Consider the following 21,086-nt stretch of genomic DNA (forward strand, 5'->3'; position numbering starts at 1 on the left):
CACATATGTGTATGAATATAAAATAATCTGATCTGAAATAGTTGTACCTGACTTGAACAAAAGTGAATGCCACTATTCCAAATATATAGAGAATGGTTATAAACAAAGTTGCAATTTTTGTTTTATGTAATTATTAAAATAAAGCAATTTTTGCATTCCAGAGTAGATATTTTCTTATTCTTTAATGTAATATATCCATGTTCCCCTACACATGAATTCTCTATTTACTAGTGAGAGATCTCTTTGGACTATCTTAAGTTATCTCCATCAACTAATGCTTTATGGAGCATTCACTAAATGCAAAGCACAGTGGCAGGTTATGGTTCAAGACAATTAAAAATGTCAGTAGTTGACTCTTCCATTTAAACATTTTTTTAACATATAAATATTCAAGAAAAATGAGAAATACATACATTGAATATATCATGTAGACATGGCAAAGCAAATAACCAACAAAAGTCACTCATATCATATTTTAGATATAATATGGTTTATACTTTCTGAAACATGTCTATCAGCTTTTATGAATGAGTTTCACTATTGCTCAGCTTTGCTTGTTACAGAACCTGAATTGCAGAATAAATTATATCACTTATAGTTACAGATATTATTGCTTGTTACAGAACCATGTGGCCATCAAATTTCAAAGGTTTCCTTTTTTTTTTTTCCACTTGGGGAATGGATGACATGAAGTAAGACTTAAAAAGGTGGAGACATGAAAGCTGCTGTTTCCAGTATTGCCTTTAGGCCTGGCCTGGCCTTGCCATAAGGAGATCTAACTATGGTGTATGTACCCAAGGCATGGCTCAGGACAGGAAGGTTGTGATGGCATCTTTCTGGAGTTGGGAAAAATGAGGGATTTCCTGTGGCCTCACTTTGTCCCCACAAAGATCCCGATTTATCTCAAGTATGTTTATCTTCTCAAAACAACAGGCCATGAAGGGACCTGTGTCTTCCTGGAGTAACATAGTCTTGACTCCTATAATCTGATGCTTGGGGATGCTTAAGGCTATTTTTCTCTTGGGGCCAATAAAAAACCTTTGGGAATAAGAAGCTGGTATCCTTTTGGAGCAAGGATGACAATTATCAGTGGTCTCCAGCTGCCTGCACAGAAGGACCCCTGCCATCAAAAAGGCTCCAAAGGCCTCTCCTAAGGTTCTCCTACTCTGGGAGCAAGTGTTTTGTATGGACTTCTCTGTTGGTCCTGTCCCTCCCTTCCAAAGTAAATAAGCAACTTTAATCTTTGACTCTGTAGACTCGGCATCCAGCATGAAGGACTCACATCCAGACCTGCTCCAACACTCAGGCTCATCAGCAATCTGCTCTTTTCAGGACCAAGCCATCCCCTTCTGTTTGTTCTCTTTCATCTTCTACTGAGGGGGCATGGACTGTTCCTGACAAAAGTCAGGACTTTGGGTTCTCATTCTGCCTCTAGTTATTGGACTTGGGACCAATCATTTCACTACTTGGCCTTGATTTCCTCAATTGTACTCTTCATTTCTCTGCCCATCTGCCATGATTGGGGCTCCTTGGAGAGTTAGTGTATATTTATGGACTATCAAATAAATGTCATAACATACTTGACTTATTATTCACACTGAAAATTTTAAACTATGTTGGCATTTTTTTAAAACCATCAATATTGATACAATATGGAACACAGTTAGGAAAATTTCCCATTATTACTCAAGCTTCCTTCTTAAAGGCTTAATTAGGGATTTATGATGAATCTTTCCATCTAGACCTGGATGATTTACCTTTTCAGAGATGTCACTTAAGAGATAGTAAGACTTAAATTTCATGGCATGTAGTCAATGCTTGGAAGACATATGTTTAAAAGAATGAAAAGGGATCAGCTTTTCCTCTCCTTTCCTCTTTCTAATAAACAGTAGAGAACAGGAGGAGCTACCCCCAAATACCTTTGAGTGATGGGTCAGTGGAACAGGTTAGGTTCATAAGACACAATAGTCAATGACTAATCTAGTGTTTGATAAACATCTTGCCTTTGTTCCATATCAAATATCATCCAGGGATTTCTGGGCTCATCATTTTTCTTCTTAAAAAAATGTACCATTTGTAAGAACAGCAAACATTCTGATATAACATTTCTTAAAATGTACTTTAACATTTTAACATAGCCAGTCCTACATGGAAACACTAACATATATAATAAATCTATTTTATCTTTTAAGAAAATAATCAAAGAATATGGTTCCCAGATCATTGAGGATACCTGAGGTTTATCTCAAATGATTAAATCTTGTGATTTGAATGATATTGTTACTGTGATATGTGAAATCAAATAAGCTTTCCTCCCCCTCTCCATTCAAAATTCATTTGTACGAGAAGAAAAAGCCATAGTAAGGCTAAGAACTTAATTTTGCTGAGCAGCCAGGAGCTTCTGCCAAACTTCACCCCCTGGAAACTGGTGCTTCTTTACAGACTCTTCTTTCATTTCCGTGGAGTAGCCGGCATCCTTGGGAAAAAAAAATACATAGTTTAATTAAGCAGTGCTATCCCAAGAGAATAGAAACATCAGCCTTCTTTGCTCAGTGTGATACTGCCACTCTCAGAAATAGAGTTGCCTTGACCTCTTTTTAATGAAAACCCAACTATAAGGTAATTCAGTTGCTTTAATTATCAAACTTTAGATGCTTTACATTGAATATATACAACTTTCAAGACTTTAAGTCTGTATATCATCACACTGAATTGAGAAATAAAGGATAAATTTGGAAAAACTTCCCTTTTTTGGCCCTAATAGTTATGTCTACAGAGATGAAATTGAGCAATTATAGTCCCTTATTAATTGTTTAACTGAATGATAACAATAGTTTGAATGATAATTTAGTTATGGTTATAGTTACAAATATATCATTTATAGTTATAAATATTATCTCATTTGATCCTCAACCTTGTGAAATGTGTGTTATTATCCTATTATACAGATGAGTGAGTGGGCAGCTAGATGGTGCAGTCATTACAGTGCTGGGCCAGAAGTCAGGAAAACTCACCTCCCTGGATTCAAGTTTGGCCTCAAACATTTACCAGCTGTGTGACTTTGAGCAAGTTTTACCTGGTCTGTTTCAGTTTCCTTATCTATAAAATAAGCTGGAGAAAGAAATGACAAACCACTCCAGTATCTTTTACCAAGAAAACCCCAAATAGGGTCACAGAGCCAGAAATGACTAAAATGACTGAACAACAACAGATGAGTAAACTGAGGTTGATAGCTTAGGAGGTGATGAAAAAATATATATGATACTTTGCAAACCTTAAAGAGCTGTGTAAATGCTAGATATTATGATTATCATTTGTCTCGGGTCACCAGTAAGTGTCTAAGGCATGATTTTTAACATCTTCCTGACTCAAGTTCAAGGACCTAACCACCACAACACCTAGTCCTGCAATGAATGAACATGGACAAGAAAACAATAGCATAAAACTTTTTGAAAAAAAATTTTTAATTTGTTATTTTTTATTATAACTTTTTATTGACAATACATATGCATGGGTAATTTTTTACAACATTATCCCTTGCACTCATTTCTGTTCTGATTTTTCCCTTCCCTCCCTCCCACCCCCTCCCCTAAATGGCAAGCAGTTTTATACATGTTAAATAAGTTATAGTATATCCTAGATATAATATATGTGTGCAGAACTGAACAGTTCTCTTATTGCACAGGAAGAATTGCATTCAGAAGGTAAAAGTAACCTGAGAAGAAAAACAAAAAGCATAAAACTTTTGAATTTTTCCCTCTTCAAGTTCAAATTTTTGGAAAACTGAAACAATTCTTTAAAAGCTTTCTGAATGATGACTATGATGTTCAGAGACAACTCTTTAAATGGAAATGCTGTCGAGAGTATTTTCATAGAGGCTTGTTTCAAAGAAGTCCTGAAGTAATCAAATCTTATATAACAGCTAGATAAAATAATAATTTTGTTTTTACTTTGTAAGGTTGCAACTCATTCCTAAGCCTCAGTTCTGATGATTTTAATAATAGATATAATTTATGTAGCACTTTATGACTTGCAAAATGTTTCACAAATACCTCATTTGATCCTCACAACAATGCAGGGAGGTATATGCTATTATTTTCCCCATTTTATAGAAGAGGAAACAGATATAGGTTGAGTGATTTGCCTGGGGTAACCCTATAATGTCTAAGGGAGGATTTGAATTCAAGTCTTCTGGATTCCAAGCTCAGTTCTATACCCATTGCAGAACTAACAGCCCATTGTAAACATAGGAGCACAGTAGAAACCTTATAAAAGAAATCTGACTTTTATATTCTGATCATCAGAAATTATGTTTTTGATAGATTTACAAATAAAGAATAATTCAGGCTCTTAGTTATAGAGGTTGAAAATACCTCCAGGGATAGAATCATGTTTTAATTTTTCTGGGTTCTTTTTTAAATGAGTTAAGCAAACTAGCAAAATAATAAATCTGAGTACATGCCTGGAAACTGTCAAGAGCAACTACTTAAAATTTGGACTGCCACCCAAGGAATGAAACGAAAAACCCTTTATTGAATTTGAATTTTCTATCTATTTACTCTTTTTCAATTTTAACTTATGGTAACAAACAACTTACTTCAAGTACACCAGAAAGACAGCATGGTAAAGTAGACAAAAGAGCAAGTTTCTGATTCAGGAAAATTTGAATTCAAGTGTTTCTTCTGACACATTTTGGCTATGATCTGGAGCTAGTCACTTAATTCCTTAATGTCTTACAGAAAAGTTACAATTCTGCATTAGAAAAGAAATCTCTATACCAATGAAGTCCTTGGTTGTCCAACCCCCACTCTTCCAACCTAAATTATACATGTAATGGGGTTTTAGCAAATGCCCAGGTCACTTATATGAGAAACACCAAGAGATGCTTTTGAAAGTGGATATTCTGCACTCTGCTACCACATGAGTAGAAACAGAGTCTTTTCACTGGTTGCATATTTCAAATTACCATATTCTGACAGTCTCTCCAGGAGCATCCAAGGAATTAAAAGTCCTGTTCATCCACAGCACAAGCTTCCTAAACTGAGCTGGGTGGGATGAAGAGTGACCTTCCTCCACTCTCCTACTTTTAGGATCTGTAGCCCCCATTATTAGACTTGGGATTCTGTTTTGTTTGTCCTTTTTTAGAAACAGGTGGTGAAGTCTCCTCTAGTGGAAGAATTTAGGTTAGGTATTGCTGCCAGTCCATCATGGAAAGCCCAAAATTGGACTTTGAACTTAGTGGAATTGTGCTAAATAGGAAGTGAGTTAAGTCCCATCCAAAGGGATCAAAGTGGTGTAGTAGGGAATTATTACACTTCGCATCCTCTCAAATTTGCAGGAGTGATATTTGTATATTTGTCCTTATTATACCTTGAAGTAAATATTCTTCAGTTAAAATAATCTATTGAGAAATTAAATTGATGGACTGTGGTGGATCTTCTAAAGTTAAGGGAACGCAACTGATGGAGGCTTGATCAGAGACTAGAAACCCTCAAACTCCCTTAAGAATACCAGAGAACCCTGAGATATGGGTAAAATATAACACATTTAGTCTTCAGGTAATGGGGTCAAGATAGTCACTGTTAAATATATATGAGTTAAGAGAATCTATTTAGATCAAAGCTTCTTAAACTCATAACAAACTCATATGGGGTGGCTTAAGTGAATGTAAGAGTCATGAAAAATTTGGCAACAGTAAAATGTTACTGAATGCAATGACTAAGAGTTAATTCAAAATCAAACGTGTAATCAATCCGAGGTATTTCTGGCAGCATTTGCTATGTTACATAGCATGACTTTCCTGCAGCCTTGGTTTTGAACACACAACATGAACACTTTGCATTGTACATACACAAATACTGCCAGAAACACTGGCTCAGATTTGAGAATGAGTAGTGTAAAAATTTCTTGGGCAAAAAGGGGATCACAAAGAAAAAAAGATTAAGAAGCCCTGATTTAGACCAGTTGGTATAAGCCTACCTTAGGAGGCATGTATGAGGCTTTCTTGATTACTACGGGATACTTGAAGTGTTCATGTAGATGATCTACATATTCACAAATCCTAGGAAAAAAAAATAATTGACATATTAGTTCATAAATTAGGTAAAGCCAATATTATTTCTTAAAAAGAAAGAACAGCATGCTACACTACTCAGAATATTTTATGTTCTTTGAAAATGCTTTTAGATTTTTTTCCCCAAGGTATCATCTAACAGGGTGTAGTGCTTCCCAGGAGGCAAAAGACCTGGATCAGAACCAGAGAACTGTTGAAGGTTCCTTTCTGGTCCATAGGTTCAGTCTGATCTTGTATTAAAAAAGATAATTGTTTGCTTTGGGAATGGGAGAATCTTTCTATACTAGTCCAAGATATCACCCTCACAAGCATCAGGATGTCAATATGTATGGAAGCTTATCCCTTCCCCACCTTCAGTTCTTGGAAGGAGTTACAGTGAGAGGGATTGAGGCCTAGTAGAAGAGAAATAACTTAGGGAATTTAGTGAAATCAATGTTTCAGTTAGTGTTTCAAGTAGTGGTCTTGTTTCGAAACTATTTAATCAACTATTAATTGTCCTAAGCATTATAACAGTATTTAGGGTAGCCACTATTAATGGATGACCAGCTAGAGCACAACAAGAGATGGGATACATATTTCTCAAGGAGGCCTTGAAATTCTACAGAAAAGGCTTCTAGATCATAATACATCCCTTTGAGAAGCAAACTGTTTACAAGGGGTAGTTTCTTGGAATGGCTAGAGCTGTAATTTGAAATCTTAGTTTTACCATTTAGTTTCTGTGTGATTATGGGTAGACCCTTTAATTTCTTTGGGTCTTATTTATCAAAGGTCTTTTGGAGATCTTAGTTCATGATTCTATAAGCACTAATAATAATAATAAGTAGCATTTATAGAGCATTTTATGTAGAGGGCTGAAACTCCAAAAAGGTAAGCTTGAATCAGACAATTGAGCACTTAAGGCTAATTACCTATTTGATGTGAGATAATGACTCTATTAGCATATATTTGAATAATGGCTCTTCTCACCATTGGTGCTTGCTGAATGTTTAGTGTTAAGATAATTGTAGGCAAGGATTAGAGGGCAGGGAAATAAGCCAGGGTCACTTGGTGGCAGGACGAGGAGGAGAGAGACTGATGACTCTGGACTTCAGAATCCAGGAGATATCTTTGGTAAGCCTCATGACAGTTTGCCTGCCTCCTTCACTTCTCCCCCTAAAAATCAAGGACTTTAATTTATCCTGACTCTGGCTGACCCAAGGTCCTCCAGGGAGCTAGCCTGTACTTTACATTTTGGCACCCAATATGGGGCAAGGACCCTAATTTCACTGAAGAAGTCCCTGTGACCAGGAAATAGGGTATTTTAATAGACAAATAGGGAACTTACTTTGTTAAGAGGTAAACTAGTAACTTTCGTTTTCTAGATGAAATGGGGTAGATATTAAGAAAAGATTCTCCCCCAACTATCTTTACAGATGCATTCAAATATAACATTTGTGCTGTATAGCCTGGTAACTTAATTAATTATAAAAAGAGTAGTCAGAACTCCTTTTCAGTCCACTCAGCAGAATGAATTGTATGCAATCATTCTAGCTCTTATTATCCAGGAGATATAAAGATAGTATTTAATTCGGCCTATTCAGTAGGTGTGGTACAAAGAATTTTCACAGCTCAAATATAATTATAGCTTCTAATATATATCAGCTCTTTAAGTAACTTCAGGAGCAAGTGAGAAAACGTCCAGGTAACATTTATATCTTGCATGTCCATTCACATAGTATACTTCCAGGTCCTATTTTTGATGGTAATTCCAAGGCAGATAGCCTTCTAACTATGCTGGCCAATACTCCTTTAGTTCAGGAAGCACAAGAATCTTATTCTAAATATCCTCAGGCTGCTCAAGCTCTGCATTTACAATTTAGAATAACAAGAAAGGAAGCTAGGAACATAGTAAAAGCCTGTACAGCTTACCTTCCTTTCCACACTCCTACGCTTCCTCCAGGGAAGAAACCTCATGATTTGAGACCCAATGAAATTTGGCAAATGGATGTGACCCGTTATAAATCTTTTGTCATCTCTTTTTTATCCACGTTGTGGTAGACATCTTTTCAGGATTCACTTTTGCAATACCAGCAGCAAAAGAGACAGCCCGAGTGGTCACTGAATTCCTTATACAAGCTTTTGCAATCATGAGTGTGCCACAAGCAATAAAAACAGACAATGGTCCTGCATATACTTCCAAACATTTTGCACACTTTTGTGCACAGTATAAGATTTTACACACCACTGGTATACCCTTTAATCCTCAAGGACAGGCAATAGTAGAGAGGAGAAACAGAGACATTAAGATGCTCCTCCAAAAACAAAAGAAAGGGGGAGCCACAGATAATCCTAGAGAACTTCTAAATTTAGCCCTTTATATTATTAACTTCTGGATTTTTGACAAAGATGCACTGGCTTCGGCAGACAGGTTTTATAACCCACTGGAAGGGCAGGGTCCAGTGCGAGCAGCTCCACTCTCTTTAGATAATCACCAGGTGATATGGAGAGATGCAGAAAGTGGTGAATGGAAGGGGCCAAATAGGTTAACTGCTTGGGGGAGAGGGTTTGCTTGTATCTCCACTGATGGAGAAGGAATCAGATGGGTGCCAACGAGCCGTATTTGCCTTGTCCATCTCAGAGAGACGGAGCAGACCCTTGAAATGAAGGAAGAAACATCAAGTGGTTCTGTCGCTGAATGTGACCACCACTGAAAGAGCCTGGAAGTTATGGCAACTGACTCATGGACATCAAAAATTATTAATGGGACTGATGCAGGACTTGAAAACCCTTAGGAATCATTGGATTCTCTGAGACATGATAAGACTGCTGCAAGACTTCAAAATCTGCTGGAATCATTGGATTCCCTAACACATAAAAAGCCTGTTGCAGGACTTCAAAAACTTGGAGGGATTGTTGGATTCCCTGACATGTGAAGTAATGGACAATAGGTTGGTTTTGGACTATCTCTTGGCTGCTGAAGAAGGTGTATGTGTGACTGTTGTTTACATACCCTCCTTCTAGGACTTCTGGAAATCTTTTACAACACCATGTTGATTTATATTGTTTGTTATACTGCTACTTGCGTGTACAATTCATGTCTGTTACACCACATTGAGTCTACACTGATTGAGGGGAGGGTCATCACTAATAGCCTCTGCATTATTGCTATGTGCTTGTGTAATACCCCCCATCAGCACATGTTTGTGCATACCTGTTTCTAGTAAGACCCTTCAGCCCAGAAACCCGCTAACAATATTTGGCTTGACTCCCCACTTCCCTTTAGTGTTTTTCATCTTTCTTCCTGAAAAGTTGGGTGTGTGTGTGATCACTTCCTTTTTGGTATTTTCACCTCCCTTCCTGAGAAGTCACGGGGTCCTGACCATCTGTGTTCTAAAACAAAAGAAAGCAGGAGATGTAGAGGGCTGAAACTATAAAAAGATGTGCTTGAATAAGACAATCAAGCACTTAAGGCTAATTACCTATTCAGTGTGAGATAATGACTCTATTAGTATATATTTGAATAATGAATCTTCTCAACATTGGTGCTTGCTGAATGTTTGGTGTTAAGATAATGGTAGGCAAGGATTGGGGGGGGGGGAAGCAGGGTCACTTGGTGGCAAGATGAAGAGGAGAGAGGTTGGTGACTCTGGACTCTAGGATCCAGGATTCTACTTGCCTGCCTTCTTCACTTTTCCCCCTAAGACCAAGGACTTTAATTTATCCTGACTCTGGCTGATCCCGAGGCCGTCTAGGGAGCTAGCCTGTACTTTACAACTTTAAAACTTACAAAGTTACTTTATTTCATTCTCACAATAACTCATGAAGAAGGGGCTATTAGACTAATGAGGAAAACTGAGGTTTAAAGGTTCAGTGAGTTGCACAGGGTTACATAATTGGTAGGTCTCTAAAGTGGGATTTGAACTTGTTTTCCTAACCCAAGTCACACCATCTTAACAACCTTGTTCTATTCTTTACTACCTATGCAACTTTGAATAAATCATTTAACCTCTTGATTTTCTCTAGTTTGCTAATGAGTAGAACTAAAGAAATTAACTGCCTAATAGGAGAGTTCCATTCTGAGCTGAATCTTATATATTTCTCTAACCAAAGTCTATCAGTAGAATTAATTATACTCTCCACATGAAAGTAGGATATAAGTTCATTCTGAGTGAATCTATATTCATTTCTGAATAAAAAGTCATCTATTTCTAGTAAATTAAGCAGATTTCTAACAGTTGGCTGATACAGAGCAAGTAATATTAACCTGTTAAGGTAAACTTTACTATTTGACTGATATAAGTATCATTTCATTACAATTTACGTCTAAGAAGATACTCAACTAACTTTCAACTGATATTTGAGCATATGATACAAGCAGAGTTACTTAATCTCAACCTTAATCGTACAAGCTTCACTAATTTGACTGATTTTGCAGTATAGAACAATTTGGTCTTGTGAAAGAAGCATACTAATATGATTGAGCTCTGTTTTGCATGGGATTATTTCATGTGTCATTCAGTCTCACCAAAATGAGAGAAATATTACTTTAGTCATCAAGTTTGGAAAGCATTCTTAAGACTTTAAAATTATAGAAGTTTGCATGGTAAGAATAGAAACAGCATTGGTCTTGTGAATCAGGAGACCATACTCAAATATTGATTTTGATGCTTTCTTGTTATTTGACCATGGGCCTATTCATTCACTGTTGTCTAATCTTCAGTTTCCTCAACTCTAAAATGAAGATAATATTTGTGTTAACTACATCACAGTGTTGTGAGGAAAGCATTCCCTGTAAACCTTTAAAAAATATGAATGTTGTTGCTACTGATTTTGAAAGCAAATAAAGTTAGTGTAGAGTTTAACTTCAGTTCAAAAGCCTCAGGATTATTAGCAATCCCCAGACTACAAGTCCTGATTTCAGCACAGTCCCTGAAGCCATCATTTAAGGGAGTTGTTGGATGACTCAACTGTAGAGGCAGATGCCTCTACAGAGATTGCAATTTCCACTTCCTTGATAGCCATTGCTATTGAAGATCCAGAAAAAAAAATTTTCTCCAAATAAAAGTCCTTCCACTCTTCAATGGACATGATTTTGTCGATGGAAAGGACATTAAGGGATTTCCATCTGTTTTGCTACAGTGCCCAGAAGACCACTGAACTCTTCCACTGAACTTGGAACAGAAATCTCTTTTGTGTGTGATCTCTTCCCTATCAGAATATGAGCTCCTATAGAGTAGCTAGCTATCATGCTTTTCTCTGTATATCCCCAGGGCTTTGCACACAATAAGCACTAAATTCTTTTTTTTTCATTCATTCATTCATTCATTCATTCATAGCTAGACATGGACTAAGAGTTAGTACTATCACCACAGCTGAATCTTAAAAATCTGGAGAAGAAAATGTGACCTGGTTGGAAATGATAATCAGAAATCAGTCTTAACTGAGATAGTTTAAGATCCCTTACAGAAGTAAACTTCTATGATTCTCAAGAGAAGATTACTGACCTGTTTTCAAGACTTCCAGATATTGAAATATAGTCAAATATTATTAAATGTTGTACCAATTCACAAAGGCCAACGCCTCCAGCATGGGGGCAAACAGGAACTGAAAGTAAATGGGAAAAATCCCAATTAATGTTAAGAGTATTAATTAGATAAAATGAAAGAGGTAAATTGTAATAGAATGTTAGAAGTATGGAAGTTAGTAGGTGAACATATATATATGTTTGTTTGTTTGGTTGGTTTTTTTCTGCTGAGGCAATTGGGGTTAAGTGACTTGCCCATGGTCACACAGCTGAACTTAGAATTTTTTGATTGGCTATGAATAATTTATTAATATTCATTAGTATTTAGGAAAATGAAATCCTAGAACCAGGAATCTTAACCTTTAAATTAAGGATTGTGTGACACCAAAAATCAAAAAAGAAAAATACACTGCAATCCTTTAAGGATTTGTAATTTTGAATGGTCCTTTCCCCATGGCTGATAACAATCTTCGATAATTCAACAGATGGACTTCCAGAGCTGCTGTGACCAATAAGTTCATTAACTATGGCAAAGCTATTCTTCAAACAGCAGACATGTAACCCATCATGGAACCAGCCCTCATATATGAATTAAAAATTAAGATAATGGAAGGAATCACAGGGTTACTTGTTAACTTTTTCTACCCAGGGAAAACTGATTAGTTTATTTTCAATTTCTCCCAAACCCTTACTTTGAAATTTTTTGGCCATCAGTAACACAGAGAGATTTTCATTGACACTTCCCAGTCTGCAGCTGTCAATCTGGAGAAACTGTAGGGCCTCAGCCTGTAGGAGTTGTTTAAATATCACTCTATTCTGGCACTGTAGATAGAATTAAAAATAAAAGCCAACAAAAAGTCAGCTTTTGCCTTAACTTTCAAAATCTTTGTAAATGACAACACAGCAATTTGATGCCAAAAGATCATTATTCCAGAGGCCCTAAGTCCTTTGTGAGACCTGGACTCATTTTTTCTTTGTGATCACTTGACTAAAGGTGCTGGTGGGGATTGTGCTGCCCCTTACACAAAATTTCCTAGACAGTGAATTAACCTACGCTGTCAGAGACAGACAAACCAATCTTCCTTTCATTATGAAATTCCTACGACAATTCCAAAGGATTCCTCATGAAAAATTCTATTCACTTCTAGAAAGAGAACTGTTGAACTGAGTACAGAATAAAGCATACTTTTTAAACTTTATTTACTCATTTTTAAAAAATATTTTCTTTTGAAACATGGCTCTTATGGAAATATGTTTTATATGACATTGCATGTATATTTGAAATCTTTTTACTTGCCTTCTTACAGGTTGTTGGAGGGGCAGGATTGAGGGAGAGGATTTGAAATTCAAAAATAAGAAATGAATATTAAATCTTTTTACATGTAATTGGGAAATATTTAACAAATTAAATAATTATATTTTAATAAAAAAGAAAAAAAAAGAAATATCTATGTATCGTGGTCATTGGCAGATCAGAGATAAAGTAAAGCATCAAAATGAATGGTGATGAAAGAAAATGCTAGGCAACAGACAGTATAGGATCCACAAATGATCTGGACAAAAGCATTACATCTCCCTTTGTGAGGGAGAGCTGTGAATCTTCTTCCTCAGTCAAGATGCATCTTCCTGGCCCAGGCCCTGATCTGAGCTTCAATGACTTCCTTTTTAGTTGGCTCTTCAGGATGACTAGAGCAGATTTTGACAGGCAGATGTAATTAATTTATAAGCACAAAAAAAGAGCATAAATTTACAATACTGATTCAATTCAAAAGCTGGCTTCCTTAAAAATGACAAAATGTAAAAGCTTGCAGCAAGAGCTTAGAACTGTTAGTTTGGAGCTTTTTTTTTTTTTTTTTTTTTTTTTTTTTGGTAGTGATTAGATACGTAGGAGAGGAAAAATATACACTTAGTCATCTGAACTGTGGTGATGCACATATTTCTGACATTTTACTTCAGTCGATAAACATTTATTCATCACTAACTCTGTGCCAGATGCAAAATCAGCCTGTATAGAGGTTCCAAAATGATTCCATTTCTAAATGTTATAGAAATTTCTAAAAATGTCTACAACATGACAACCCCATGAGATGATATTATAGTAGGATGCCATCAACAGATGGTCAAGAACTGTTGGCAGTGATGTAGTGCTGAGGACTTACCTGTTCTCCTGTTGCAACACCAATTCCTAATGGAGCTAAGGCCTAAAAAAAGACACACATAAAATGAGGTATAATTTTCATAAGTTTCTAAACTGTAATTTTGAATGTTTAAAAATATTTATAGCTGAAGAAAACATTTTTGTTTGCATACTATAAACTGAATGCAATTAAAGAATGTTAAGGTATATACTAACAAACCCATTAAAAAAAGTATTAAGTGCCTACTACATGCTAGACACTGTTCTAACCATTGGTGATACAAAAAGAGGCAAAAGACAATTCTTGCCCTCAAGGAATTTACAATCTAATGGAGGGGAAGGGGGAAAGAGCAAATAAGTACAAAGCAAGCTATGCTTGTGCATATTACAAAGAACATGAACATGAAACAAAAAAGATATCCAGACACAGGCAGAGGCAGATGCAATGCTGTCATTAACAGTCGCCCTCATTCTGTCTCCCAGGCTGTGCCGGACTCTTAACTGTCTCCCTGGGCTGGGTCCCAGAGGCTCAGCAGCCTCCCTGGCCTGCCTGCTGAGCCTCTGGGAACCGTGACCAGAGAAGACAACAAAACAGTGCAGCTCTGCCTCATTACTGAATACCTCCTTTCAGTCTGGCCTTTGTAGCTACCTATTAACCCTTTTCCTGGATCTCTCATTGTCTCCCTAATACAATATACTTTTACTCAAAATGTTCTTCCCTTAAAACTTTAAACCCTCCCCCCATCTACACCCTTAGTATTTGACAACTTCCTGCTTTATGCAGAAAAGTGAGGCTACCACGACTTTTTTCAGGTATCTTTTCTTGATTTTCACATCTCACCATCCCAATATATTTCTTTTCTTTTGAGGCTCATCCCTATACTCTGGACTCTGTCCCTTCCCACCTCCTTTTTTTTTTTTTTTTTTTTTTTGGACTCCTCTGTCTTACTCTCTCTATCCACAGACTCCTTCACTTTGGCCTTCAAATACACCTATCTTCCCTATTTTAAAAATTAAATCCTTTCTGTTGTTCAGTAGTTTTCAGCTTTATCTGACTCTATGATTCCCCCTGGGGTTTTCTTGGCAGAGACACTGGAGTGGTTTGCCATTTCCTTTCCCAACTCATTTTACAGATGAGAAAACTGTGGTAAACAGGGTTAGATGACTTGCCTATGGTCACCCAGCTTGGAAGTATTTGAGGCTGGATTTGAACTCCAGAAGTCATAAGTCTTCCTCACCTCAGGCTTGGTGCTCTATCTGCTTCAAAGAATCCTTCTTTCATAAAATCTCTTTAAGACTCAATTTTACATAAAGCTTTTCCTGATTTACTCAATGCTTAATGTCAATTCTCCCTAGTTATCTTGTATTATTATTATTATTTATATATTACTTAGTATTTATTTTATATATCACACTAGCTTTAATAGCCTCTCTCACATAGCTGATGAGTACTATTATATCTTTTAAAAAAATGTAAAAATTTCCATATTAATCATTTTATATACAAAGACTTGAACAACAACAAAAAAGAAAAAGTAAAGAATAGCATGCTTTGGTCTATATTCAAACAACATCACTTCTTTCTCTGGAGGTGGATAGTATGCATCATCATTAGTCCTTTGGGATGGTCCTGGATCACTGTATCGCTAAAAGTAGCTAAGTCATTCACAATCCTTCTTCAAACACTATTGCCATCATTGTGTACAACGTTCTGATTTTGTTCACTTAATGTGCATCAGTTCATGTAAGTCTTTCAGATTTTTTCTGAAATTATCCTGCTTGTCATGTCTTATAGCACAAGAACATTCTATTAAAATCATATATCACAGTTTGTTTAGCTACTCCCCAACAGATGGGTATCTCTTTGATTTCCTAATCTTAGTCACCACAAAAAGAACTGTTTTAAATCTTTTTGTAAAGGAAGTAGAATCTTGAACGATGGTAGTTTAACTGTCATTTTGGAAAGAATTTTAACTGTGATGGTTGCAAAGAGACATTGAGAGGACAAAAAGAAAAAAAAATTAAATGAACTTTTCCTGAGAGAGTTAAGTCTTATGTTGCAGAAAAATTACAATGAAGATAAGTAAATAGCAGTTTAAGAGTAAGGTGACCACTCTATCTAGTCTACATATGGGATAGTTAACCTGGAAACCTTGTCATAATATTTATACAAAGCAGCTTCTTCAACAAATAGAATTAAAGCTCATTAAGATCAGAGATTGTTTCATATCTTATCTTTGAATCTCTAACATCTAATAGCTGCCACATAATAGATATTTAAATAAATTCTTGAAGCTTTTCTCATCTCTAATAAATTCATGAATGCAAGTTTTGCTATACCAACTATATCATAAGCTTTTTGACAGTTCTTATCATTTCTGAAATTATCTTTGTAGATACAATTTAGTGATGGAAACTTAAAAAATACTTGGCTAATTTATAGAAATAGATATTACTATATTGTTCAGTCTTTTCAGTCACAGCTGACTCTTTATAACTCCCATTTAGAGTTTTCTTGACAAAGATACTAGAATGACATTTGCTATTTCCTTCTCTAATTCATTTCACAGATGAGGAAACTCAGGCAAATTGTTTAAGGGACTTGCAAAGGGTCATACAGTAAGTAAGTATCTAAGGCCAGAACTGAACTCAGGAAGAAAAGTTTTTTCTGACTCCAAGCCCAGCATTCTATCTACTGTACCACCTTGCTGGCCCCATTCCCAGACTGGGGTATCTCAAATATTTCAGAGATCCATTAATTGGTATTCTACATTTTCTCAAGCCTGGGTGAATAAAATAAATCACATTGAACATTTTCATAATTATATAGTATAAGATTTGTAGTTAATCTCTGGAAAATTTTTGGTCATTTCTTAAGCTACTAAGTGTTTGAGGAGAGAATGGGAAGAAAAGGATATGAAATCTTCAGACCTTGTCATTGCCACAAGTTACTTCTTTAATTCTTTATCAGAAAAAGCTTTAAAAAAAAAAAAGAATCTCAGTATCTGAAATGACTCTCTTGAAAGAAACAAGTCTCCTACCTTGGAGATGGTGGCGTGTCCAAGAACATCATCAGGGGAGGTTGGCTCCTCAATCCACAGAGGCTTAAATTCAGCCAACTTTAGCATCCACTCTATTGCTTCTGGCACATCCCATCGCTGGTTGGCATCCACCATCTACAAGGAATGAGAAATATTATTAATCACTCTGCATTTGTCCAGGTGTTTAAATCCTAAGCTTTAAAATACACAGCTTCATGCTAATGATATCCCTAAGCTGAGGAGTATTCGTGGTTCAGGACCAGTTGAACATGATAGAACCGACTGCCCAAGAGAAGTTTAGAGTGAAAGGCAGGCAACAGTCTTTACCCATGGAGCACAACATGCAGGCATAATTTGGTGAGCCAATGAGAAACCAAGAGACTGAGCTTTCACAGCCAGTTTTTGCAATAGAGACTGTCTTATGGAAGAGAGGTGTACTGAATCTCTAAATGATGTGTGATCTTTGGAAGAGCTCATGTGGAAGACCCACAGGAGGGTCTTAGCCAGATTTGGTGCTCTCGTTAATTTCTAATTTGAACATTGTCTTTAAAAGTCCCTCTTCTATTTGCAATTAATGTACTATAGACATCATCTTCTGCTGTCTTCTTCTAAAGCTGATATTTAGTAGTTTATGGAATGTTGTGCTCAGTATTATAGAAAACAAAAATTTTGGGATGATGATAATATGGCTGTATGAGGTTAGATAAGGATAATGAGGCCAGAAAGTTATATACAGGGTATTCTAAAAGTTTTGGTGTAGTTTTAAACTTTACTGATTATTAAACTTATTGTAAGTTTAACATTATAAATTTCTGTATACTGTACTTTATATTCTATATTATATAATATATTGCAAATTTAATATAAGGTAATAATATCAGGTAGTGGTAATTTCTTATCTCATACTCTTACTAATAGAGCATAGTGGATACAAGGCTAGCCTTGAAATCAGGAGGAACTAGGTTCAAGTCTTGCTTTAGATACCTGTTCATATTTCTTACTGTGGGCAGGTCACTTAATTTTCTCAATATCTCTGGCAGCCCTCTAAAACTGTAGGTTGCAGATAAGTTACTGAACCTAGATTGGTGAAGGAAATTTCCATCCGAGAGTTCTCTACACTGAAGAAATGACATGTATGGACCCCAAAATATATAAAAATTCTAGTACCAAATAGTCAATCTGAATTATGTAGTAGGCTTTAAGATATAGTGGGGGAGGGGCAATTAGGTGGTACAGTGGATAGAGCACCACCCCTGAAGTCAGAAGGACTTGAATTCAAATCTGACCTCGGACACTTAACACCTCGTAGCTGTGTGACCCTGGGCAAGTCACTAAACCCTACTTGCCTCAGCCAAAAAAATAAAAAATAAAAAAATAAGATATAGGGTGGGAGGAGGGAAAGGAAGGAGAATCTCAATGATTTTATCCACTTTCTAAAAAACACTGCATAGATATATAATCAAAATACACAGGGCGGAAAAACCCTTGTCATCTAAGCCAATGTTTCTCAATATTCTTTGCTTGACACTGGGGCTTGCCGTTACACACTAATCAAGAAAGTTGGTAGTTTCAAATGCTGAGAATGTGGAATAACTATTCCTAGTTGGATAAATGAACTGATAGTCTGAAAGGAGAAGTTTTTGTTCAAAGACATGTAAATACTAACTATTACTAAGATGGAGTGAGACAAAGAATTAGAGGCTTTAGAATTATATTTTACTTGCATCCTTACAGAATATATATACCTATAATAGTCTTTACACAGATTTTATAAATTCTACATTATAGATTTATAGGCTCTATCTAGATCTACATTTAATTATCTATTGCCAGTCTCATACCTCCAATTTTTTAAACAGCTTATATACCTTACCTTAAACCCCAAATTCTTAACACTGGTTATTCTTCAAGTAAATGAACTTATATCTTTCACAAAGCTGTATATTTAATGCATATTTAAAATACATGTACATTTAAGGACATATTTACCAAAATCTTTTCAGGCCCAATTATGTCTCTTATAACTCTGCATCTACGAATGTCATCCTCAAGATCAGCACCAACTTTTACTTTAAACCTAAAAATACATTTGGTTTGGAAATTTAGATCCATCCACAAAACATGGCAAAACCAGTAAAATTTTCTACAGAAATGATCACACCAATAATTCACAGATACCAGTTTCTCAGTAAGCTCTAGTTCTTTTCCAAGAGCACTCAAATGAGTCATATAATGTAGACAAGACTACTGTAAAATATGCCTCAACTTAGAACTGTAGCAGTAGCTACAAATTATTGGCTGGCCCAAGGAGACACCAGATAAATAGGATCTTTAGTACTATCATCAGTTATTTACTACATTGACAAAAGGAAATAAAATTGTCATTAACTCATAAACTAGTCAGAGTGGAAGGGATGTTATTGCAGTTGAATGATTTAAACTATAACCTAAACTTACAAGTCATACTGATACAACACTTTAAGTTTATAAAGCACTCTACCTGGCTTTTTAAAGGCTTACAAATAAGCTTTTAAGCTTATATACAAGCTCTGTCATTTGAGCCCAAGGCTCACAAAACATGTATTCCAAACAACTTTTCTGCAATCAACCATCTAACAAACATTAAATGCTCATGCCAGGTATTGTTGCTAACCAATGCATACAGAGAGGGAAAAGGTTTAAGGTAGGAAGATTAAATAGGAGGCTACTGAAATAGTAGGGATGAGAAGGTCTGAATTGGGTTGGTAAACTGTGAGAGTAAAGAAGAACAGATATAGAGGAGAGATGTTGTAGAAATAGGCAATTTAACAACTGATTGGCTATTTGGAACGAGTGAGAATGAAGAAATGAGAGGAACAATGGATTAACCTGAGTAATTGTGAAATTCGGAAGAGTGGGTTTTAGAAGAAAAATGATTTCAGTTTTGGACACATTGAGTTTGAGATGCTGATGTGAGACTAAAGCTCAAGACAGGGGCAAAAGATTTATAGATTTAGGAATCATTGATATAGTAGCTGAACCCATGAAAGCTGATGAGTTCACCAAATGAGAGGCTGTAGAGAGGTGTAATATTCTCTTCTCTAAAATATAACGTTCTCTGGGAGCAGATTTCTTGGGGGGCTTCTGGAGGCAGCCTTCCTTTCAGTTCAGTGTAATCACCCCAAATGCAGCCAACTGTTGAAGTCCAAATCCTTTATTGTTTCCATCAAAATCTTATCTCCTTCACTTGGAGCTTGGCTAGTTTTCTGGAGGCCTTCTGGATCTTAGTTTCAGTGTTCTCCACTGGACAGCCTGCTTCACTTCTCTGTCTTCCTTCATTCTGCCCCACTGCTGTCTCTGACTTGTGAATCTTCTTGACAGAATTCTACCTTGTGAATCTCCCGAAGTGCATCCTGGTTGAGGCTCCTAGTTTATATATGCTCTCTTAAAGGTGTGAACTCTAATAAGTACTAAGTACATCTAGAGAACTGTTAAACACCCTGCTAAACAACCACTGTCTCTATCAATTCCACTGACTTAGCACCTTGTAAGAATTCTAAGAGAGGAAAGAAAAAGGAGCCAGAACTGAGCCTTAGAAAACACTCACAGTTGGTAGACATGACTTAGATGATGAAAAGAGAGTAAGAAGGAATGATCAGGCAGAGAACCAGGGAGGGAGGTCAGAGAGAACCAGATTAGAACAGGACCACAAAAACCTGTAAACGAGAGACTGTCAAGGAGAAATGGGTGGTCAACAGTGTCAATGCATCACAGATCCAAAAGAAGAGGACATTAAATCTGTCTATTAAGAAATCATTGATATCCTTGGAGAGAGTAGCTTCATTTGAGAAATGAGGTAGTAAGCCAATTGCAGGGACTTAAGAAAAAAGTGAAAGGAGTAGAGCTACCACTGAGGTCTTCCTGGATTTCTCAGGTCTCAGCATTTCTTTCTGTTTCAGTTTCCAAGAGAGAATCCTACTTTCAGCCCTTGGGTCAAAATCTCATGTTTGTATATGATACTCAAAACTATTTTCTATTACTGACCAATTTTTTCCATGGTGGATATAGTAGCAAAATTTGTTATTTTCTCCTCACATGCCCACCGCTCAAAGGAAGTCACCTTTCACACCTATTAATCTTATCTTACTGTGACTGTGATTTCCCCTGTGGTTCATAGGTCTGCTGTGTTCTCAATCAGTAAACAGAGAGTAACTGTTGAACAGTCTTGGGATGTAATTTGCTGGATACTTGAAAATCGATACTGTCTTTTAAAACTTCTTTTCTAGTCACAATTCCTCTAAGCTTTCCTACTAAGTTTTTTACTCTTTAATTAAGGAGATAACTAAATTGATA

General features: G+C 36.2%; 1 protein-coding gene across 5 annotated transcripts in view; it reads right to left on the minus strand.

The window, feature by feature from the left end:
• Positions 1 to 2,223: 2,223 nt before the first annotated feature.
• ENOSF1 (enolase superfamily member 1) overlaps positions 2,224 to 21,086 on the minus strand; it is a 51,077-nt gene continuing 32,214 nt past the window's right edge. For 3 of the 5 annotated variants that reach the window (XM_031946563.1, XM_031946560.1, XM_031946564.1), the window contains 7 exons: positions 18,744 to 18,831; positions 16,755 to 16,889; positions 13,736 to 13,777; positions 12,269 to 12,398; positions 11,557 to 11,656; positions 5,980 to 6,061; positions 2,224 to 2,476 (listed from right to left, as the gene is read on the minus strand). In XM_031946563.1, coding sequence (XP_031802423.1) covers positions 2,375 to 2,476; positions 5,980 to 6,061; positions 11,557 to 11,656; positions 12,269 to 12,398; positions 13,736 to 13,777; positions 16,755 to 16,889; positions 18,744 to 18,831 — 679 coding nt within the window. In that variant the 3' untranslated portion in view covers positions 2,224 to 2,374. Of the gene's footprint in view, positions 2,477 to 5,979; positions 6,062 to 9,405; positions 9,443 to 11,556; positions 11,657 to 12,268; positions 12,399 to 13,735; positions 13,778 to 16,754; positions 16,890 to 18,743; positions 18,832 to 21,086 lie in introns of those variants that run through there. The other 2 variants (XM_031946561.1, XM_031946562.1) reach the window with 2 other exon arrangements.

Source organism: Sarcophilus harrisii, chromosome 1, assembly GCF_902635505.1.
Source record: "Sarcophilus harrisii chromosome 1, mSarHar1.11, whole genome shotgun sequence".
NCBI classification, from domain to species: domain Eukaryota; kingdom Metazoa; phylum Chordata; class Mammalia; order Dasyuromorphia; family Dasyuridae; genus Sarcophilus; species Sarcophilus harrisii.